The following is a 17,413-nucleotide window of genomic DNA, read 5'->3' as shown; positions in this document are numbered from 1 at the left end:
AAAGAAGGACAGGATGGATGGAAGCAAGGACAGGATGGATGGAAGCAAGGACAGGATGGATGGAAGCAAGGACAGGATGGATGGAAGCAAGGACAGGATGGATGGAAGGAAGGACAGGATGGATGGAAGGAAGGACAGGATGGATGGAAGGAAGGACAGGATGGATGGAAGCAAGGACAGGATGGATGGAAGGAAGGAAGGACAGGATGGATGGAAGGAAGGACAGGATGGATGGAAGGAAGGACAGGATGGATGGAAGCAAGGACAGGATGGATGGAAGCAAGGACAGGATGGATGGAAAGAAGGACAGGATGGATGGAAGGAAGGACAGGATGGATGGAAGCAAGGACAGGATGGATGGAAGCAAGGACAGGATGGATGGAAGCAAGGACAGGATGGATGGAAGCAAGGACAGGATGGATGGAAGCAAGGACAGGATGGATGGAAGCAAGGACAGGATGGATGGAAGCAAGGACAGGATGGATGGAAGGAAGGACAGGATGGATGGAAGCAAGGACAGGATGGATGGAAGGAAGGACAGGATGGATGGAAGGAAGGACAGGATGGATGGAAGGAACGACAAAAAGGACAGGGCGGATGGAAGCAAGGGCAGGATGGATGGAAGGAAGGACAGGATGGAAGGAAGGAAGGAAGGAAGGAAGGAAGGAAGGAAGGAAGGAAGGAAGCAAGGAAGCAAGGAAGCAAGGAAGCAAGGAAGCAAGGAAGGAAGGAAGCAAGGAAGCAAGGAAGCAAGGAAGCAAGGAAGCAAGGAAGCAAGGAAGGAAGGAAGGAAGGAAGGAAGGAAGGAAGGAAGGAAGGAAGGAAGGAAGGAAGGAAGGAAGGAAGGAAGGGAAGAAAGGGAAGAAAGGGAAGAAGGGAAGAAGGAAGGAACATAAATGGAATACAATGATAAATTTGTATATCTATAAATCTATTTGTATGTGCATCTGTCTTTCAATATCTGCATCTATCTAACATACATACATACATACATGCTTACATAGATGCACACACACACACACACACACACACACACACACACACACACACACACACACACACACACACACACACACACACACACACACACATATTCATACATGCTTATACATACATATATAAACAACTATCTTTACTACTGCTATACACATACTTGTAGGTATTAAACAAGAAAGACTCCTATATTACTCACCAATTTTTTTTGTTCATTACTACAGGCTCCTGGAATAATGATCATGTACCTCATTATCTCTGGGACCCTCCTCACACACCTCCGACGACCGATCAGCCGCTTAACGGCAACAGAACAGCGACTGGAGGGTGAGTTCCGGTTCGTGAATTCTCGCCTGATCACCAACTCGGAGGAGGTGGCGTTCTACCAAGGGAATTGCCGTGAGAAGAAGAATATCGACTCCTCCTTCAATCGCTTGGTAGGAGAAACTTGGTGTGACAGTAATGCTTTTCCTTGAATATGGGTTTAGTTTATGAAAATTTGTGTAAACACTCTCCAGTAGGGGGGAATTTATAGAAGAAGATTTTACCTAGTTTACTTTACCTATAGATGAAAAGTTAATTTGAAATATTTTCATATATTTTAGCAACTTACAGGTCATGAATAACCAGAAAGGAAATTTGAGTGAACATTAAAAGTTATTAAATCTTTTCTGTCACTCTCATTGATTATTCTGATACCATTACTTTAATTTCAGGTGAATCACCTTCGATCATTTATTTCATTTAGATTCAACATGGGATTCATTGACAACATCATTGCAAAATGTAAGTATTTTAAATTAAAGAAATTGATTTAAGGTTTGAAACACGCACATGCACATGTGTGAGCACACACCAGAAGCCGCACTCACTTTCACTACATATGCATACACACACATGCGCAGACATATACACATGTTCACACACTTACACATGCATACACATGTGCACACACATATGCATACGCTTGTGCACACACTTGCCTGCATGCAAACATACAGACAAACATGTACATAAACATGCACAAATGCACAGACACAGACACCGAAAAGTCACTAAAAAATACACAGAAAATGCACTAACAAGAACACGGAACACAAAGAAATTTCAAACAGAAAAAAATATAAGAAACAATAAAACATGAAAAAATACAAGAATACACACAAACACACACAACACAAACATATAAACACAAACACACAAAACATAAACACACAAACATAAACACACACACAAACATAAACACACACACAAACATAAACACACACACAATCATAAACACACACACAATCATAAACACACACACACAATCATAAACACACACAATCATAAACACACACACAATCATAAACACACACACACACACACACACACACACACACACACACACACACACACACACACACACACACACACACACACACACACACACACACACCCCAGAGGTATATCTGTTTTTATTGGTAGTATTTAAGAGATTTTACTTGGTTGTCCTCTTATTCAGAAATACATATTTTTGAAATATTCTTATTCTTCAAAAACTAATGTTTGGAATGCTAATGTAATAATTTTTTTTACATATTTTAGACCTGGCAACATGTGTTGGATTTTCTGTCGTGGCTTATCCTTACCTTACACCCTCATCACGTCTGGCTAACAGTGACTACAAGAACCGCATGCAGGTAGGTATAAAGTCTATACCGAGTGGATTTTTATTTCTACAGCCCTTCATACTGGCCAATCTAGTGTCTGGGTCCCTCATGGTGTGCTGTACTCCCCCCCCCCCCCCTATTACCTACTGTTTTAATATAGATGTATCAAATAAATGGCTGCATTGTTTGCTGTAATACATAACTTGCCATAAATAGGCAGAGATGGTAAAACTTCTCTTTCTTCCTCCACTTCCCCAGATCCCAACCTTTCCTACCCTTTTTCTTTGTTTTACAATCTCTTATCTTATTCTGACTAGAGTAACAACCTGTCACTATGTTACCCTATTTTTTCAGGCTCTGTTCTGCTGCCCTTTAAGAATGTATTATTAATCCTTTTTTGCTCTTTATTTTAAGTGCAATACTCATCAAATTTTCCAATACTTTTAGGACTACTACAGAAGTGGAAGAATGCTCGTCAAACTAGCTGAGGCCATTGGACGACTTGTGCTAGCTGGGCGAGAGCTGACACGACTTGCTGGTTTCACTTCCCGAGTGCAGGAGTTGCTTACGGTGCTCAATGATCTGAACAATGGAAAATATCAGCGCACCATGCTGGAGAACAAGCAGTGCAATGGTTAGCATTAGTTGAGGGCTTATAAAATCAGAATTTCCTTACTCTTAGACATTTTCACCTATCCTCTCTCTTCTGTAACTTCATCCCTTTTGGTTACCTAATGATAACATATCAATTTTGTCATTCTTCTACTCAGTAACCAATTTACCTTTTATCATGAGAAAACATTTCTATGTAAAACCAGTCTTCACAGACTCCAATGACCAGATTTACTGTTTGTTAAATATGAAGATTCAAGCATTACTGCAACTCGAGGCTTTAGTGAAGAAGAAAAAAAAAAAAAAAATAGTAGTGGATAGCAAGTTTTTTTGAGTCTTATATTTGTTAGTGGTATCTTAAACATCTGCTTTGGAAAAATCATCTTGGCTGGTCATAGCTATCTTTGGAAATTAATGTGTTGAATTATTATGTGTTATTGCTTCAGGTGTTTTGATATTTTTGTTTATTATTTTCTTATAATTTCCTCTGTTGTTTGTTTGAAAGATGTCCTTAGGTTATAAAAAGAAGCGCTCCGAAGCTGTGATTCGGCTTGATGTACCGAACTCCGCTCAAAGTCGGCGCATTGCCATTGATCACCAGAGCGTAGATTTTTTTTCTTTTACTTTACTACACCCGTCACCAAGGGGTTAATATCATTGATATTTAAGCAGAAAGCTCAGTATTAGTGATCTCATATCCTGTATCTGCCGGGCCATGCCTATAGCAGTCATAAACCAACTCATCACGCTGGTTATGGCTATAGGTGTTGCACTAAACGGAGTCAAGCGGAAAGTTCTACTGTATGTAGTGGACCCCTGGGCCAAACGGCAGGATGGTTACCAGATGTCACCGGAGAGTGACGCTGAGAAATTTCTGATACTGTCATTGAAGATGACAGATGACGTGGGGTTCTTGTCTGACTTGGTCGTAGCTTCAGGTGACATGTTATTTATGCCACGGCTGACTTGGTCTTGGCTCTGGATAACATTCTATTTATGTCACAGCTGACTTGGATGGGTCGCTCACATTGTGTTACAATGATGCATGCATTACATTTTATGCTGTTCTTTATGAGGAATATCCATGCCCACACCACTTGTGATCAGGCATTACCAATGGGAGAATGAGATGTGTACCGCTATGATTGGCTGTTGTTTTTCTGTGCCTGGAAGGTGTCCCTCTCCAAATCATGATGCTTTTTTGCTTCTGATGTGAACCTGTAAGGAACCTTCACTCTTGTTTACGAGATCAGTCTCTTTGTGTCAGCTACTCAGATTGTCTCTTGGCACTCTGCCAATGGAATGGTCTTGAGTATGACACACAGAAGGAAAGTACTGAAGCTGTGGTGGCAACAGCCTCTGAAATAGGCCCCAGAGGCAAGACCAGTTGGCTCAAATTCTCCCTGGAGGCAAGTAAAGTTGGCCAAGTTATTCTCTTGGAGGTAATGGGTTCACTCACTAGTGACGGTTCCTTCTGAGTGCTGTAAACCCTACTTTCTGGGTGGTATTTATAGTGGCGAGTGAGTGCTTCTGGGGACCCCCATACACGCCACCCACCACAGGCGACCAAATCAGAGTGTAAGCTCTGGTTTTACACTCCATTTCTAGTCTTGGGATTATATTGAAGTTTATGCCTTTGAGAACCAAACACAATATTTTGTGTGCTCATAAAGCTAAAAAGCAATCTCAGTTTTGCAATGGTTGGAAGTTTTAGTAAAGATTTCAGACTCTCTTGTAATGCCATGTGTGTTATTCTCAGTAACATATTTGCCAATGATATTGTAAGGGTAAATCAAAGTTTATTAAAAAAGATAGATTAGTTTTTTTTGGGGTGTCACACACACACACACACACACACACACACACACACACACACACACACACACACACACACACACACACACACACACACACACACACACTCACACTCACACTCACACTCACACTCACACTCACACTCACACTCACACTCACACTCACACTCACACACACACACACACACACACACACACACACACACACACACACACACACACACACACACACACACACACACACACCTACCTCTCTCTACCTACCTACCTACCTCTACCTCTCTGTCTCTCTGCCTACCTGCCTGGCTCTCTGTCTATCTGTTTCCCTACCCCGCTCCCTAGTCTCACCTTTATTTTTCATTTTCATTATTTTTTTCTATCTCTTTTTCTCTCTCTTATCATAACTCTCCTATTCCCTCTATCCTTATATGACTTTAAAATCCAGGAAAATTGAAGTAATATTTTCACATCTTTATATGTAACTAATGCTTACATGTGCAATAAGACATAACAATAAGTGTGCAATAGACATAACAGATGTCACTGAGGTACATTGCATTATGGCTCATGCATGAGACACCTGGAACAGTGTCCCACATATGAGAAGCCTGGAAATGGTCTTTAGTAGATTAAGTGGTATAGAAGTTATACGATCATACCTGTTAGTTTATGATATTGTTTGAAGACATTTTTCATAAATTTAGTCTTATTTTTCTACTTAGCAGAGAGGTATATAATATATCCTTCATTTGTTACCCTTACCAGGTGTGCTTGGCAAACCTCTCATCCCTGGAGCTGGGCAAGTCATCAATGAAGACAATGTGATTCGCTTTGAGAATGTGCCCCTTGTTACCCCCAATGGAGATGTCCTGGTCCGAGAGCTGAACTTTGAGGTCAAATCTGGGATGAATGTCCTTGTCTGTGGCCCAAATGGCTGTGGCAAGTCATCCCTCTTCAGAATTCTAGGAGAGGTGAGGAGTAGTGGTGACAGTGTCAAAATTACTTTTTCTCTGCCATTTGTTTTTTTGTGTGTTTTCCTTGGATATGTGCATTTGTTTATTTGTTTGGTTTTATTGTTGTTGTGATTACATTTAGGAGAAAAATATGCTATGGATCTATCTAATAATTTAGATATTTAGGGAATGTGTGGTGTTGAATTATTTTTTTTCATGGTTTTAGCTCTGGCCAGTGTTTGGAGGTACAGTAACCAAACCAAGCGCAGGCAAGCTGTTCTACATCCCACAACGACCCTATATGACTTTGGGGACTCTCCGGGATCAGGTTCGTTCTGGTTAGGTTTTCACTGTGTGATTAGATTTGTTAAGATCTTGAAAAAAAAATTAAGAAATAGAAACATTTAAAATAAATAATAAAAAAAGTGAAGAAAAAATGAAAAGTTACCACACAGATTAGATATATTGATTTTAATTCTTGTATATTGTTTTGTTTAGGTTATATACCCTGACTCACATAGCGACATGATTGCACGAGGGATCACGCATGACAACCTTCGAGAACTCCTACAACAAGTACAGCTCACTCACATCCTTGATCGTGAAGGAGGTTGGGATGCCATCGCAGATTGGATGGATGTCTTGTCGGGCGGAGAAAAACAGAGGATTGCAGTAAGTTGATTATTTTTTTTTTCCTGTTAACCTTAAGGGGGATCATCCCTGTGGGGTGGGTTAGAGGGGTCATTTGGAGTTAGTAAGCTCACAGCAATTGCACACGAATCTAAGAGCCCACTTCTGGTTATTTCTTGGAGTAGTAAAGCCATAAGTGCCTCTAGCTGAATTGCTTATCTAGGTAATTTGTGCCAGGTACACTTGTATGGACTTTTGTTTGTGGGAAACAAAAATATGGTATTTGATAATGACATTGTTTTGATATTTATATGTAAATGTTAAAAGAATATTTTCATACCAGTATGAAAAAAATAGAAAATTACAATGAGATTTTTCTTTCAAAATGTAAGTTTTGTGTACAATATGCTTTGGTAATATGCTCTAGTTTATATAGTGGTCAGTGTGTGTACTGAGTATGAAGTACTTGTGTTGAAAGGTAAAAGCATAAATTATGATCACAATATTTTGATTTGGCTTTATACTAGTGGATGGTACCACCCACCATTTTCAAATATGTTTTGATTTGAAATTGATCACTACCATTGTTAAGAGTACTACAATGTAAAGAGAGTGTCACAGGCAGATTTTTTAAATTAGGAAAAGTATACAAAATATTTTTTACTGAAAACAGTAGTTTGCACTGACACCTGTTGCAAGTTAAAACTAGTTGGAAATTTGAAAAGCAAGCTGCAGAGACAAAACATTCTTTGTAAACAGGTGAAATAGCTATCACATCCTTTTCATGCATTTCTGGAAAGAGATATGAGCTGTTTATGATACCGTAGGTTGTAGATCCAATGGCTCCAGTCAGTCTTGCAGTCCTTGAAGTTGCCTTTAATGCTCAATATTGAATGAATATGTATTCATGCAAGAGTTATTTGATTACAGTAGATTTGTACTGGAATTGCCACTCACAGTTCTCCATAATCTGATAAAAAAAAGTAAAAATCTGATTCTTATTATCTTTTAAGTTTACATTAGTTTTTTTTTGTGATTTGAAATACATATAAAACATTTCAGACAAGTATATCTATTTTCATAAAAAAAGAGGTTCTTTTACAAAATATGTTACCTATAGAAAACAATAACTCTGACTTGACAAAAGTCTCACTGTAAAATATACTGAAGTAATAAGATTTAATGAAAAATTGATACACTCCCCTTGCACTGGAATGCAAGGGGCGTGTCTGAGCTCAATTTTTTAATTCTGGAAAAATTAGCGTGATTTAGTTTATTAAAAATGATAAATGTCTAAAAATATTGTACAATGACAGCTAGGCTTTCCCCCCAAAATGGAAATAAAAACATTAAACTTCCTTCGTAATGGACCGTAATTCAGACTATAAAAGAAGAAGAAAAAAAAAAACAATTTTTGGAATTTTTAGTTTTCTAGTGCCACCCTCAAGATATATTAAAAGAAGTGCAATTTTATGCAAAAAATATCAAATAGTAATCTGAAAGTGTTATCTTTTACAAATTTGTGGGCCTAGAACTTTTTTTTTTCACATTTGACATCATTGGTTTTGGTGTCAATATTAGATATAGGCATTTTTAGTGAAGGAATTCCTTCATATTTTTTCCTTTTTCTTTTTTCTTTTCTTATGAAATACTAGTGTAAACCATTGTTGTGTGTGAAATAACAGATGAATCGGACAGAAATGGGGGAAGTTGCTGATGTATGTCAAGAACCCCCATTTTTTCTGAAAACTCAGGGAAAGGGGAAATCAGGCAAGGTCATATAGGCCTACTAATTAGGTTGTGGAGCTATCTATATGAAAAGACAATTCACAAAACAAAACTACAGTGGGCATAAACCCAACAGCAAAGGGTTAATCTTCTTCCTTGGCTTGTGTAAAGCCTGATACCTGCATCTTACTTTTGTTCTTGTGAAGAGATTTTAAATGCCTATAATCCAATCTTTTTAGAAATCATTTATATTATGTTCATCTTTTCTTCAAATTAAGGTAATGTACATTTACATTTTCAGATGGCCCGTCTCTTTTACCACAAGCCCCAGTTTGCTATCCTAGATGAATGCACAAGTGCAGTGAGTGTAGATGTTGAGGATGCCATGTACCAGTACTGCAGTAAAGTGGGAATCACTCTCTTCACAGTTTCTCACCGCAAAAGCCTGTGGAAGCATCATGAGGTTGGTAAAACTATTGAAATTTCAGCCTTATTGTAGAGGAAGAAGGAATGTAAGGAAGAAGGAAGGTACAGATGACATTAAGGGAATTAGTGAAACAGATCTTGAGGTCAGCTGAAAAAATGAAATAAGACAGAAAGAGGTACAGCAACTACAAAAAAAAAAGTCCGTATTGCAGTGAAAAAGAGATCTATAGAAGTAACCCATATTGAAATACTAAGGATTTGTAAGTGGATAATGCAGCAAAAGGATTCGATATAAAGCAACAATTTTTTTTTTGGAATTTTTAATTGATCCTAATTGGTTATTGTTCAATATTAAATGTAACTGTAATATTTGAAGGGATATATTCTCATATTAAAAGATAAAGAAATGCATGGAATGCAAATAGATTTGAGAATTAGTACAAAAAAAAGAAAAAAAGTCAATGATGTGATGTGTTTACTCATATATTTTAAGGAGGATTCTAATTGTGATTATATATCAAGTACTTAGATGTGTTAACTCATTAATGGTGAATTTATATATACACAGTCACTGTCCACTGAGGCTTAGTTTTATTAATATTCTCCAAAGCTGTCACTGCCCAAGTGGTGCTGGGTTGCAAACTTCTCTTGGCAGTTGGGCAGCTGATGTACTTGAGGCAGTCTGTTTTTCCTCTTCTTGTAACAGAAGTTACTTCCACTCCATGCATGAGCCACACTGGCTTGAATCCGGCAATCACATCTGAGCCTTTTTCCACCCGTCCATCAGACTCTATGAACAGACCATACTTGATTCCTTGGTGACTTAGTGCGCGTGAGGCCATCTGTGTGTAAATGAAATGAATAAAACAAAACCAATGTGGACAGTGCATGTACCAGTTGCCAGTGTGTTGAGTAAGAATAGGAATGAGACATTATTGATTTGTATAAAAAATAAGTGAAAAATAAAGAAAAGGTGAAAAAGCACTCCTTTTGCACCTTTTCATTCATGTCTGTGTTTGCATAAAAGACATTTCTTTCTTTATTTATTTAATCAATTTATTTATTGTTTATTTGTTTATTCATTTATAAGGTTTGTTTAGCCATTTGTTAATTCATTTATTTATTTTAGAACATATAGCAAGAGACAGTTCCAATATAACTAACCTCATACAGCAGTATTACCAAGTCCACTGATGCCTTTGTTATTGCTCTTCCTCCTAACCCCACCTCTTGTCTCCCTTCAGTACTACTTGCACATGGACGGGCGTGGCTCCTTCGAGTACAAGCGCATCGAGCCAGACACACAAGAATTTGGGTCTTGAGGACTGCCTCCTAAAGGTAGCTGGAAGGTGATGGAGAAAGCAAGAGGAGGTTGAACACCCATTGAATTATAGTTTTGTAGCTAACAGCCATTTGTGGACGTTCTGATGGTGGGAATCGGAGAATAAGAAGAAAGTGCGCCAATCCCTGAAAACTTAATTATTATATGTATTTTAAGCTTTCTTTTATGTTAACACAGTTTTATCATAAAGTTATATTATGAGATAATGCTTTTAGAAGTTGTGTCAGGAAGCATTCATTCTGCCTAGAATTTAAATTCTATTTTCATCTTGCAATTTGTTAATGTTTCTAAATGGGAATGTCTTTTGATTTTTTTTGCATTACTATTTTTTTATTTCATATTATATTTAAGCTTTAATTTCAGGTTGCTTATTTCTACTTATCTTTTTCTTTATCTATTTCTTTCTGTTGAATCCTGGATGTTGTGACTTTCTTAGATGCTGTTGCATAGGAAATTATTTAATAGTTGTATAGAAGATGTACATGTTATAAATTTCTTAGAACAAGATAACAAAGGGATCGATAAATGATATTTCCAGTGATATTTGTCACAGTACAGAGTAATTTATGAAGGTTTCTTAATATTGACAATGAATTACCATATTACATGGTATTAGTGATATTTGCATTACCAAAATGCTTTAGGTTAGTGACAAAAAACAGTAGAAACATCAAGCAAATGCAGATAATCAGTCTAAGAGGAAAATGTACTGAGGTTAAAGCAATCCATTTTAGGGCATATATCCTTGACATACACTAAGTGGTAGGTTTAACCTCTGCACTATATGCTCCCCCAAAAAGGGATGTTATGTTTCACAATGAATCCAGATGATGACTCTTTAGCTCTTAACAGAGGAAACAGAATTTGTTAAGATAAGTCTTTGAACCAACAAACCCTCTAGCTGGTACCGCTGGAATAAATCCAACCTTTACCGGACCGAAAAAATGAGGAAACTGGAAACAAATAGTCATCATCGGATTCAAGAGGTTAAGCATAGCCAAGTTCCCATCAGTTAGATACTCAAATGGATGTCCGGCAAAGTTTTGTTTTTTTTATGCAACAGCCTTGCCAGAGTATAATGTTATTAGTTTTTAGTTTCCTGCAGATGTTTGTGTGTGGGATAAAAAAAAATAATGATTATGGTCAGTTCCATTATAATAATAATATATTTTTTTGTTCAGCCTATTTATATATTTATTCATTGATGCAAATTAGAGGAAAATTGTATTTTGCAATTATTTGATAAGTGATTGTTATTGATAGCCATTTTATTAATTTTACTGCTCTGAACTAGAAAATAATTTTTGAATTTTTGATTTTTCTCTTCTCTCTTATCTGTGATATTTTTTTCAAGTGATTTGCATTACTTGCAAAAATATTAATAATAATAAAAAGATGAATAAACAAGAATAGGTTAATAATTGAATAGATAATGACTCATTAAAAAGACCGGGTTGACAAAAAGTGGCAGTCATAAGTAGTTCTGTAATTTTTTGAAAAAAGGTGCAACATCTGAATAGTAACCATTTTGATGCAACACTAGCTCATGAAATTTTTTGGGAATATTGGCATCGTGATCAGTATTTGTGAGTTATTATCTCAATTAGGGATTATGTAATGACAGTGGTTATAAAAGATGATGTGTAAGTATTAACATTATTAAAGCTTTAGAGATTATTGATATATTTGTAATAGATTTACACCCCCCCAAAAAAGGATAAATAGGAAAGGTAGGGAAAAGTCTAAGATACTGAAAGCTTGCTATTTCAGCAACAATGCCATGGTAATCTGAAGCTTAATCCCAGTGACCGCAACTGCCACAGTGACAACCACATCACTGCTTCCACCACTTATTGCATTATAACTTCCACCAGTCACTATGTAAATTCAAGGGATGTTTAGCACTGTGTTGTAACGAAGCTTCTTTGTGTACTTTATTTACCTGAACCCAATGCCTCTGGGAGAATTTGGGGTTTGCCTGGCCAACTGGGCTTACCTCCAGGGCCTCTTTCTGATGTGGCTGGTGCGTCGCAGTTTTCGCACTGTACCAACAAGGTGATATGATTTCTTTTGCATCACTTGTATCCAAAACATGATTTTAGTGTTTTTGCATGTTCAGAGAGGAATGATCTTCATTTTGGGTGCTAGATTGAACCTGTAGTAATCTATTTATATGCAGTAGAGTCTATGCCTGTGTACAAGATGAAATATAGTTTTATTGAGGGGTAAAGTGATGGATATTCTCTCAGTTTTGCAAATCTTATTCTTATGAAATAAGAGATTGTATGCAGTTATATACAGGGCTGCTGCTCCCATGGCTTCAGTTCTCTTTTGTGTCTCGTACTGGCAGGGGGCTGTTTGACAATCCAAGTAGTTGACATAAGGTGACTGATCATATGAACTAGAGGTTACTTACAGGTTCACAACATTAGCAAAAGAGCACAATGCTTTGGTATGTGATATCTTCCAGGCATAGCAGGCGACTGATTTATGTGCTAAATATTGTTCTTTATATAAAACAATAAAAAGTTGGAACTTTACACATCTGCTTCTCCCTCAGGCAATGCCCCAGGGTATGAGACATGGGCATGAGGGTACCTTTTAACCCAGTGAGCACAGATGGCAAGACTACAATGCCATACTCGCTGTAATAAAAGTGTATCTATTGTCTTTACACATAGATAGCTCTATAAGTGCTTAGTCACCAAGGAGTCAGTAATTAGGCTTACATACCTCACATGTTTATCCTTTTCCTTGATTTTTTAAAAGCTTCATCGGTATTATTTTATTATCTTTAATTTTATTAATATTTTAATAACAATATGGTAATCATAATATCAATAAAAATAATACCAATGTCACTATTAATAGTATTAGAGAGAAAAAACACATTTTTCTGCAAATTCAAGGAATGGGAAATCAGGAGCGGTCATTAGGGCCAGACCCTTTGCTGGCTGAGCACATGTGGAGCCATCTGTATGTAACAAAATTCACAAAAAACTACCAGTACATAAACCCGTAGTCATTGGGTTTAAGAACTGCTTTAAATGTAATGCATGTGTCATAATAACGTGATGTGAATGACCTGTTGCCTGGATCCACGGCTAAGTCAGCCATGAGGTGAATCCCACATCATTCAGAGGCTAAGGGTTAGCAAAGAAGAATGCAAGATGTAATTATACCTTGCATTAATGTCTATGCTGCTTTGATGTTTCTGTTGCTGCCAGTATTGTTACTGCTGTTATTATTTTTTATTATTAGGGTTATGATTATTGGTGTTATTATATTGTTATTATTATGAGTTTTGTTGCTACTATTATTATTATTATTATTATTATTATTATTATTATTATTATTATTATTATTATTATTATTATTATTATTATTATCATCATTATTACTATTGTTATTATTATTATAATTATGATCATTGTCATCATCATCAGCATTATTATTATTAGCATTATTATTAGTATTATCATTGTAATGATTATTATTATTATTATTATTATTCCTATTGTTATTATGATTATCATTATCACTATCATCATTGTGTTTATTACTAATATTACTAATACTATTACTTTTACTGTAACTATTATTATTAATATAATTATTATAATTTTTATCATTAATTATTGCTGTTACTGCTGCTATTGCTTCTACTACTACTACTACTACTACTACTACTACAACAACAACTAATATTACTACAACTTCTACTCCTGTTTCTACTGTCACTATTACTGTTACTATAACTACTATTACTACTACTACTTCTACTTTTATTTCTATTTCTATTTCTTCTACTTCTGCTACCCCTCCCTCTTCTATTTGTCTATTTTTGGATCTGTTTTTATTTCTTCTACTTCACCTTCTGTTCCTTCTATTACATCTATTACCTTTTCTACTTACCTCTCTTCCTCTTCCTCTTCTTCAACTGCCATGACTGTTGTTGCTGTTATTATTTTTGCAATGTTGTTAATATTCTCATCATCTTTGGCATTATTTTCAAGAAAGTTGTCTTTTTCTATATTGAACCTGTTCATTTGTAAAGCACTAAGTTGAAGCTAACATCCATTGTCAAGGACCTGAGATAATTGTTGGATGGACTCTGTTACTAAGATGTATTCTGTATATACCTCATTTGTGATGACAGTATATGTATCTTTAACTTTTGTTCATTGGAACATTTTCATTATTATTTATGATCTCTCTTTTAGCATGGTTTTATATTGCTTTGTTGTTTTATTAAAGAGAACAAGCTAGTTGTTTGGATAGCTAGGGCTATGGAACAATATAGTTTTGCACTATATACAACAGAAGTTTGAATGTGTTTACATATCACATAAAGAGGATGTGTGGATGAGTTCATGTAGGTTTTCATACATGTGTTTATGTTCCAGTCAATGACCTGTTTCCCATTTTCTATTCTAGGAAATAGAGAAATCGATTGTTTTAAATATACCCAAATCTTTCATAGTTTTTCATACTATTTCTCCAATCAAGTGAGATTTCAATTGCATTTGGCCTCACTCAAGTGATGTGACCTCTATAGACTGCTGGCTGTGCACATTTTGTTTCCTGGGCAGCTATCCCAGTGTGTGTTCATGTGTATGTAGAATGTATGAACCTGGAGGAAGTTGTATGGGAACCATACATATGGTTTGATAAAATTAGTTACTTTACAGAAATTAATGTTATGTCTATCTATCGATCTAACTATCTGTCTAAAGATAAATGTACGTTATATATGTATGTATATGTATGTATATGTATGTATATGTATGTATATATATGTGTATGTATGTATATATGTATATGCATGTATGCATATATGTATATGCATGTATGTTTATATGTGTATGCATGTATGTATATATGTATATGCATGTTTGTATATATATGTATATGCATGTTTGTATATATATGTATATGCATGTATGTATATATATGTATGCATTTATGTATATATATGTATATGCATGTATGTATATATGTATATGCATGTATGTATATATATATGTATGCATGTATGTATATATATATGTATGCATGTATGTATATATATATGTATGCATTTATGTATATATATGTATGCATGTATGTACATATATGTATGCGTGTGTGTACATACATGCATGCATGTATGTATATACATGTATGCATGTATGTATGTATATATACACATGTGTGTTTATCTTGAAGACTGTCTGTGAGGTCAGTTTTTCATGTTTCTTCCTGAAACACATTTATAGCTCTCCATTTTTATTTCATCTCCTTCACTTCAAAGTGTGAAGTGGAAAATATGTCACATCCTCCTTAGAATACTTAGGAACCATCCCCTTTTTAAACCAATTTTTTCTTCCATATTCTTTCTCTTTGGCTGCACATCTCACAGAGAGGGAGGAAATGTTGGGAAATTTTGTGTGCGAGAGACATGGTGAAAGCAGTGGTACTTTACACACACATGCACTCATTCACTCACTCATTCATCCATGCACCTATGCACCCTACACAAACGTAACTGTGAATATATTAACTCTTTTTCTTCTTAAATTAATTATGTGCCTGTATGTTGATAAGCATAGTCACTGTGATTTCTGGATTGCATCCTTTGGCATTGGGGGCACAATTTTGGGTGTCTTGTTGACAGACACCAGGCTTAGTCCACCTTGTCTACTCCCCATAAACCTGACCGCTCTCCCTTCCTCCCCAGCTCGGTCTGTGTCAGCCTGTCCATGCTCAAACACACCAACTCTATAATGGGTTGCTTTTAGTTCAACCAGGCCTGCAAAATAACATCCACAGCTGTGCTATGTTGATCGCATGGCCACAGGGAGGGATAAGTTGACAGATGTTAAGGTTAATCTGTAGCCAAAAGATGCACTTGTGTATGATTTTGCCCACTCATCTTTCTACTGTGTCATGACTATTATTACTGTATAACTTTTTTTTTTTTTTTTTTATCAAACTATTATTATTAGTAAAAAAAAAATATCAAACTGTGACATTTGTTTTTTCAGTATTTTTTTTTTGTTTTGTTTTTTTTTTGTTTTTTTTTTGAGTTGTCACACTATTTTTGTAGTGCATTATATATTCTTTAAAATAGATTATTAACATAGTGGTCACAATGATTAGTTACAAAAGGTATCTAATTTATTTGAATGATACTGTAGTAAATATGTATGCCTAACAAGTATGAAGAGTAAGTTGCCATAGAGAAGGATGGAAACAATTAAAGAAAAGATGAAAAAGTAAATGCATTTTTTCTAGCTTTTTGTGTATTATTAAAACATAGAAAAGTAATCTTGTTTAATCTACACATGCGCATGCATGCACACACTGACATACACATGCACACGCACACATGCACACACACATGCACACACACATGCACACACACATGCACACACACATGCACACACACATGCGCACACATACACACACACATGCGCACACATACACACACACATGCGCACACATACACACACATACACACACACATGCGCACACATACACACACATGCGCGCACATACACACACACATGCGCACACATACACACACACATGCGCACACATACACACACACATGCGCACACATACACACACACATGCGCACACATACACACACACACATGCGCACACATACACACACACATGCGCACACATACACACACACATATATATGTGCATACATGTATAGATATATATATGTGTATACATGTATAGATATATATATATATATGTGTATACATGTATAGATATATATATATGTGTATACATGTATAGATATATATATGTGTATACATGTATAGATATATATATATGTGTATACATGTATAGATATATATATATGTGTATACATGTATAGATATATATATATATGTGTATACATGTATAGATATATATATATATGTGTATACATGTATAGATATAGATATATATATGTGTATACATGTATAGATATATAAATATATATGTGTATACATGTATAGATATATATATGTGTATACATGTATAGATATATATATATGTGTATACATGTATAGATATATATATATCTATACATGTATACACATATATATATATATCTATACATGTATACACATATATATATATACATGTATACACATATATATATATATATATATATACATGTATACACATATATATATCTATACATGTATACATATATATATCTATACATGTATACATATATATATATATATATCTATACATGTATACATATATACATATATA

The 17,413-nt window shown here is 35.5% G+C and overlaps 1 protein-coding gene across 3 annotated transcripts in view; it reads left to right on the top strand.

The window, feature by feature from the left end:
* The window catches only part of LOC125044218 (ATP-binding cassette sub-family D member 3-like), a 28,127-nt gene extending 15,435 nt beyond the window's left edge, over positions 1-12,692 (top strand). For all 3 annotated transcript variants that reach the window (XM_047640739.1, XM_047640738.1, XM_047640740.1), the window contains exons 8-16: positions 1,218-1,430; positions 1,710-1,779; positions 2,581-2,675; positions 3,093-3,279; positions 5,837-6,042; positions 6,251-6,352; positions 6,523-6,696; positions 8,684-8,845; positions 10,053-12,692. In XM_047640739.1, coding sequence (XP_047496695.1) covers positions 1,218-1,430; positions 1,710-1,779; positions 2,581-2,675; positions 3,093-3,279; positions 5,837-6,042; positions 6,251-6,352; positions 6,523-6,696; positions 8,684-8,845; positions 10,053-10,130 — 1,287 coding nt within the window. In that variant the 3' untranslated portion in view covers positions 10,131-12,692. The remainder of the gene's footprint in view (positions 1-1,217; positions 1,431-1,709; positions 1,780-2,580; positions 2,676-3,092; positions 3,280-5,836; positions 6,043-6,250; positions 6,353-6,522; positions 6,697-8,683; positions 8,846-10,052) is intronic.
* The last annotated feature ends 4,721 nt before the right edge of the window (positions 12,693-17,413 follow it).

Source organism: Penaeus chinensis, chromosome 35 (genome assembly GCF_019202785.1).
Source record: "Penaeus chinensis breed Huanghai No. 1 chromosome 35, ASM1920278v2, whole genome shotgun sequence".
Taxonomy (NCBI): domain Eukaryota; kingdom Metazoa; phylum Arthropoda; class Malacostraca; order Decapoda; family Penaeidae; genus Penaeus; species Penaeus chinensis.
Note: the sequence above shows the minus strand (reverse complement) of the source record. Positions and strands in the feature narration are given on the sequence as shown.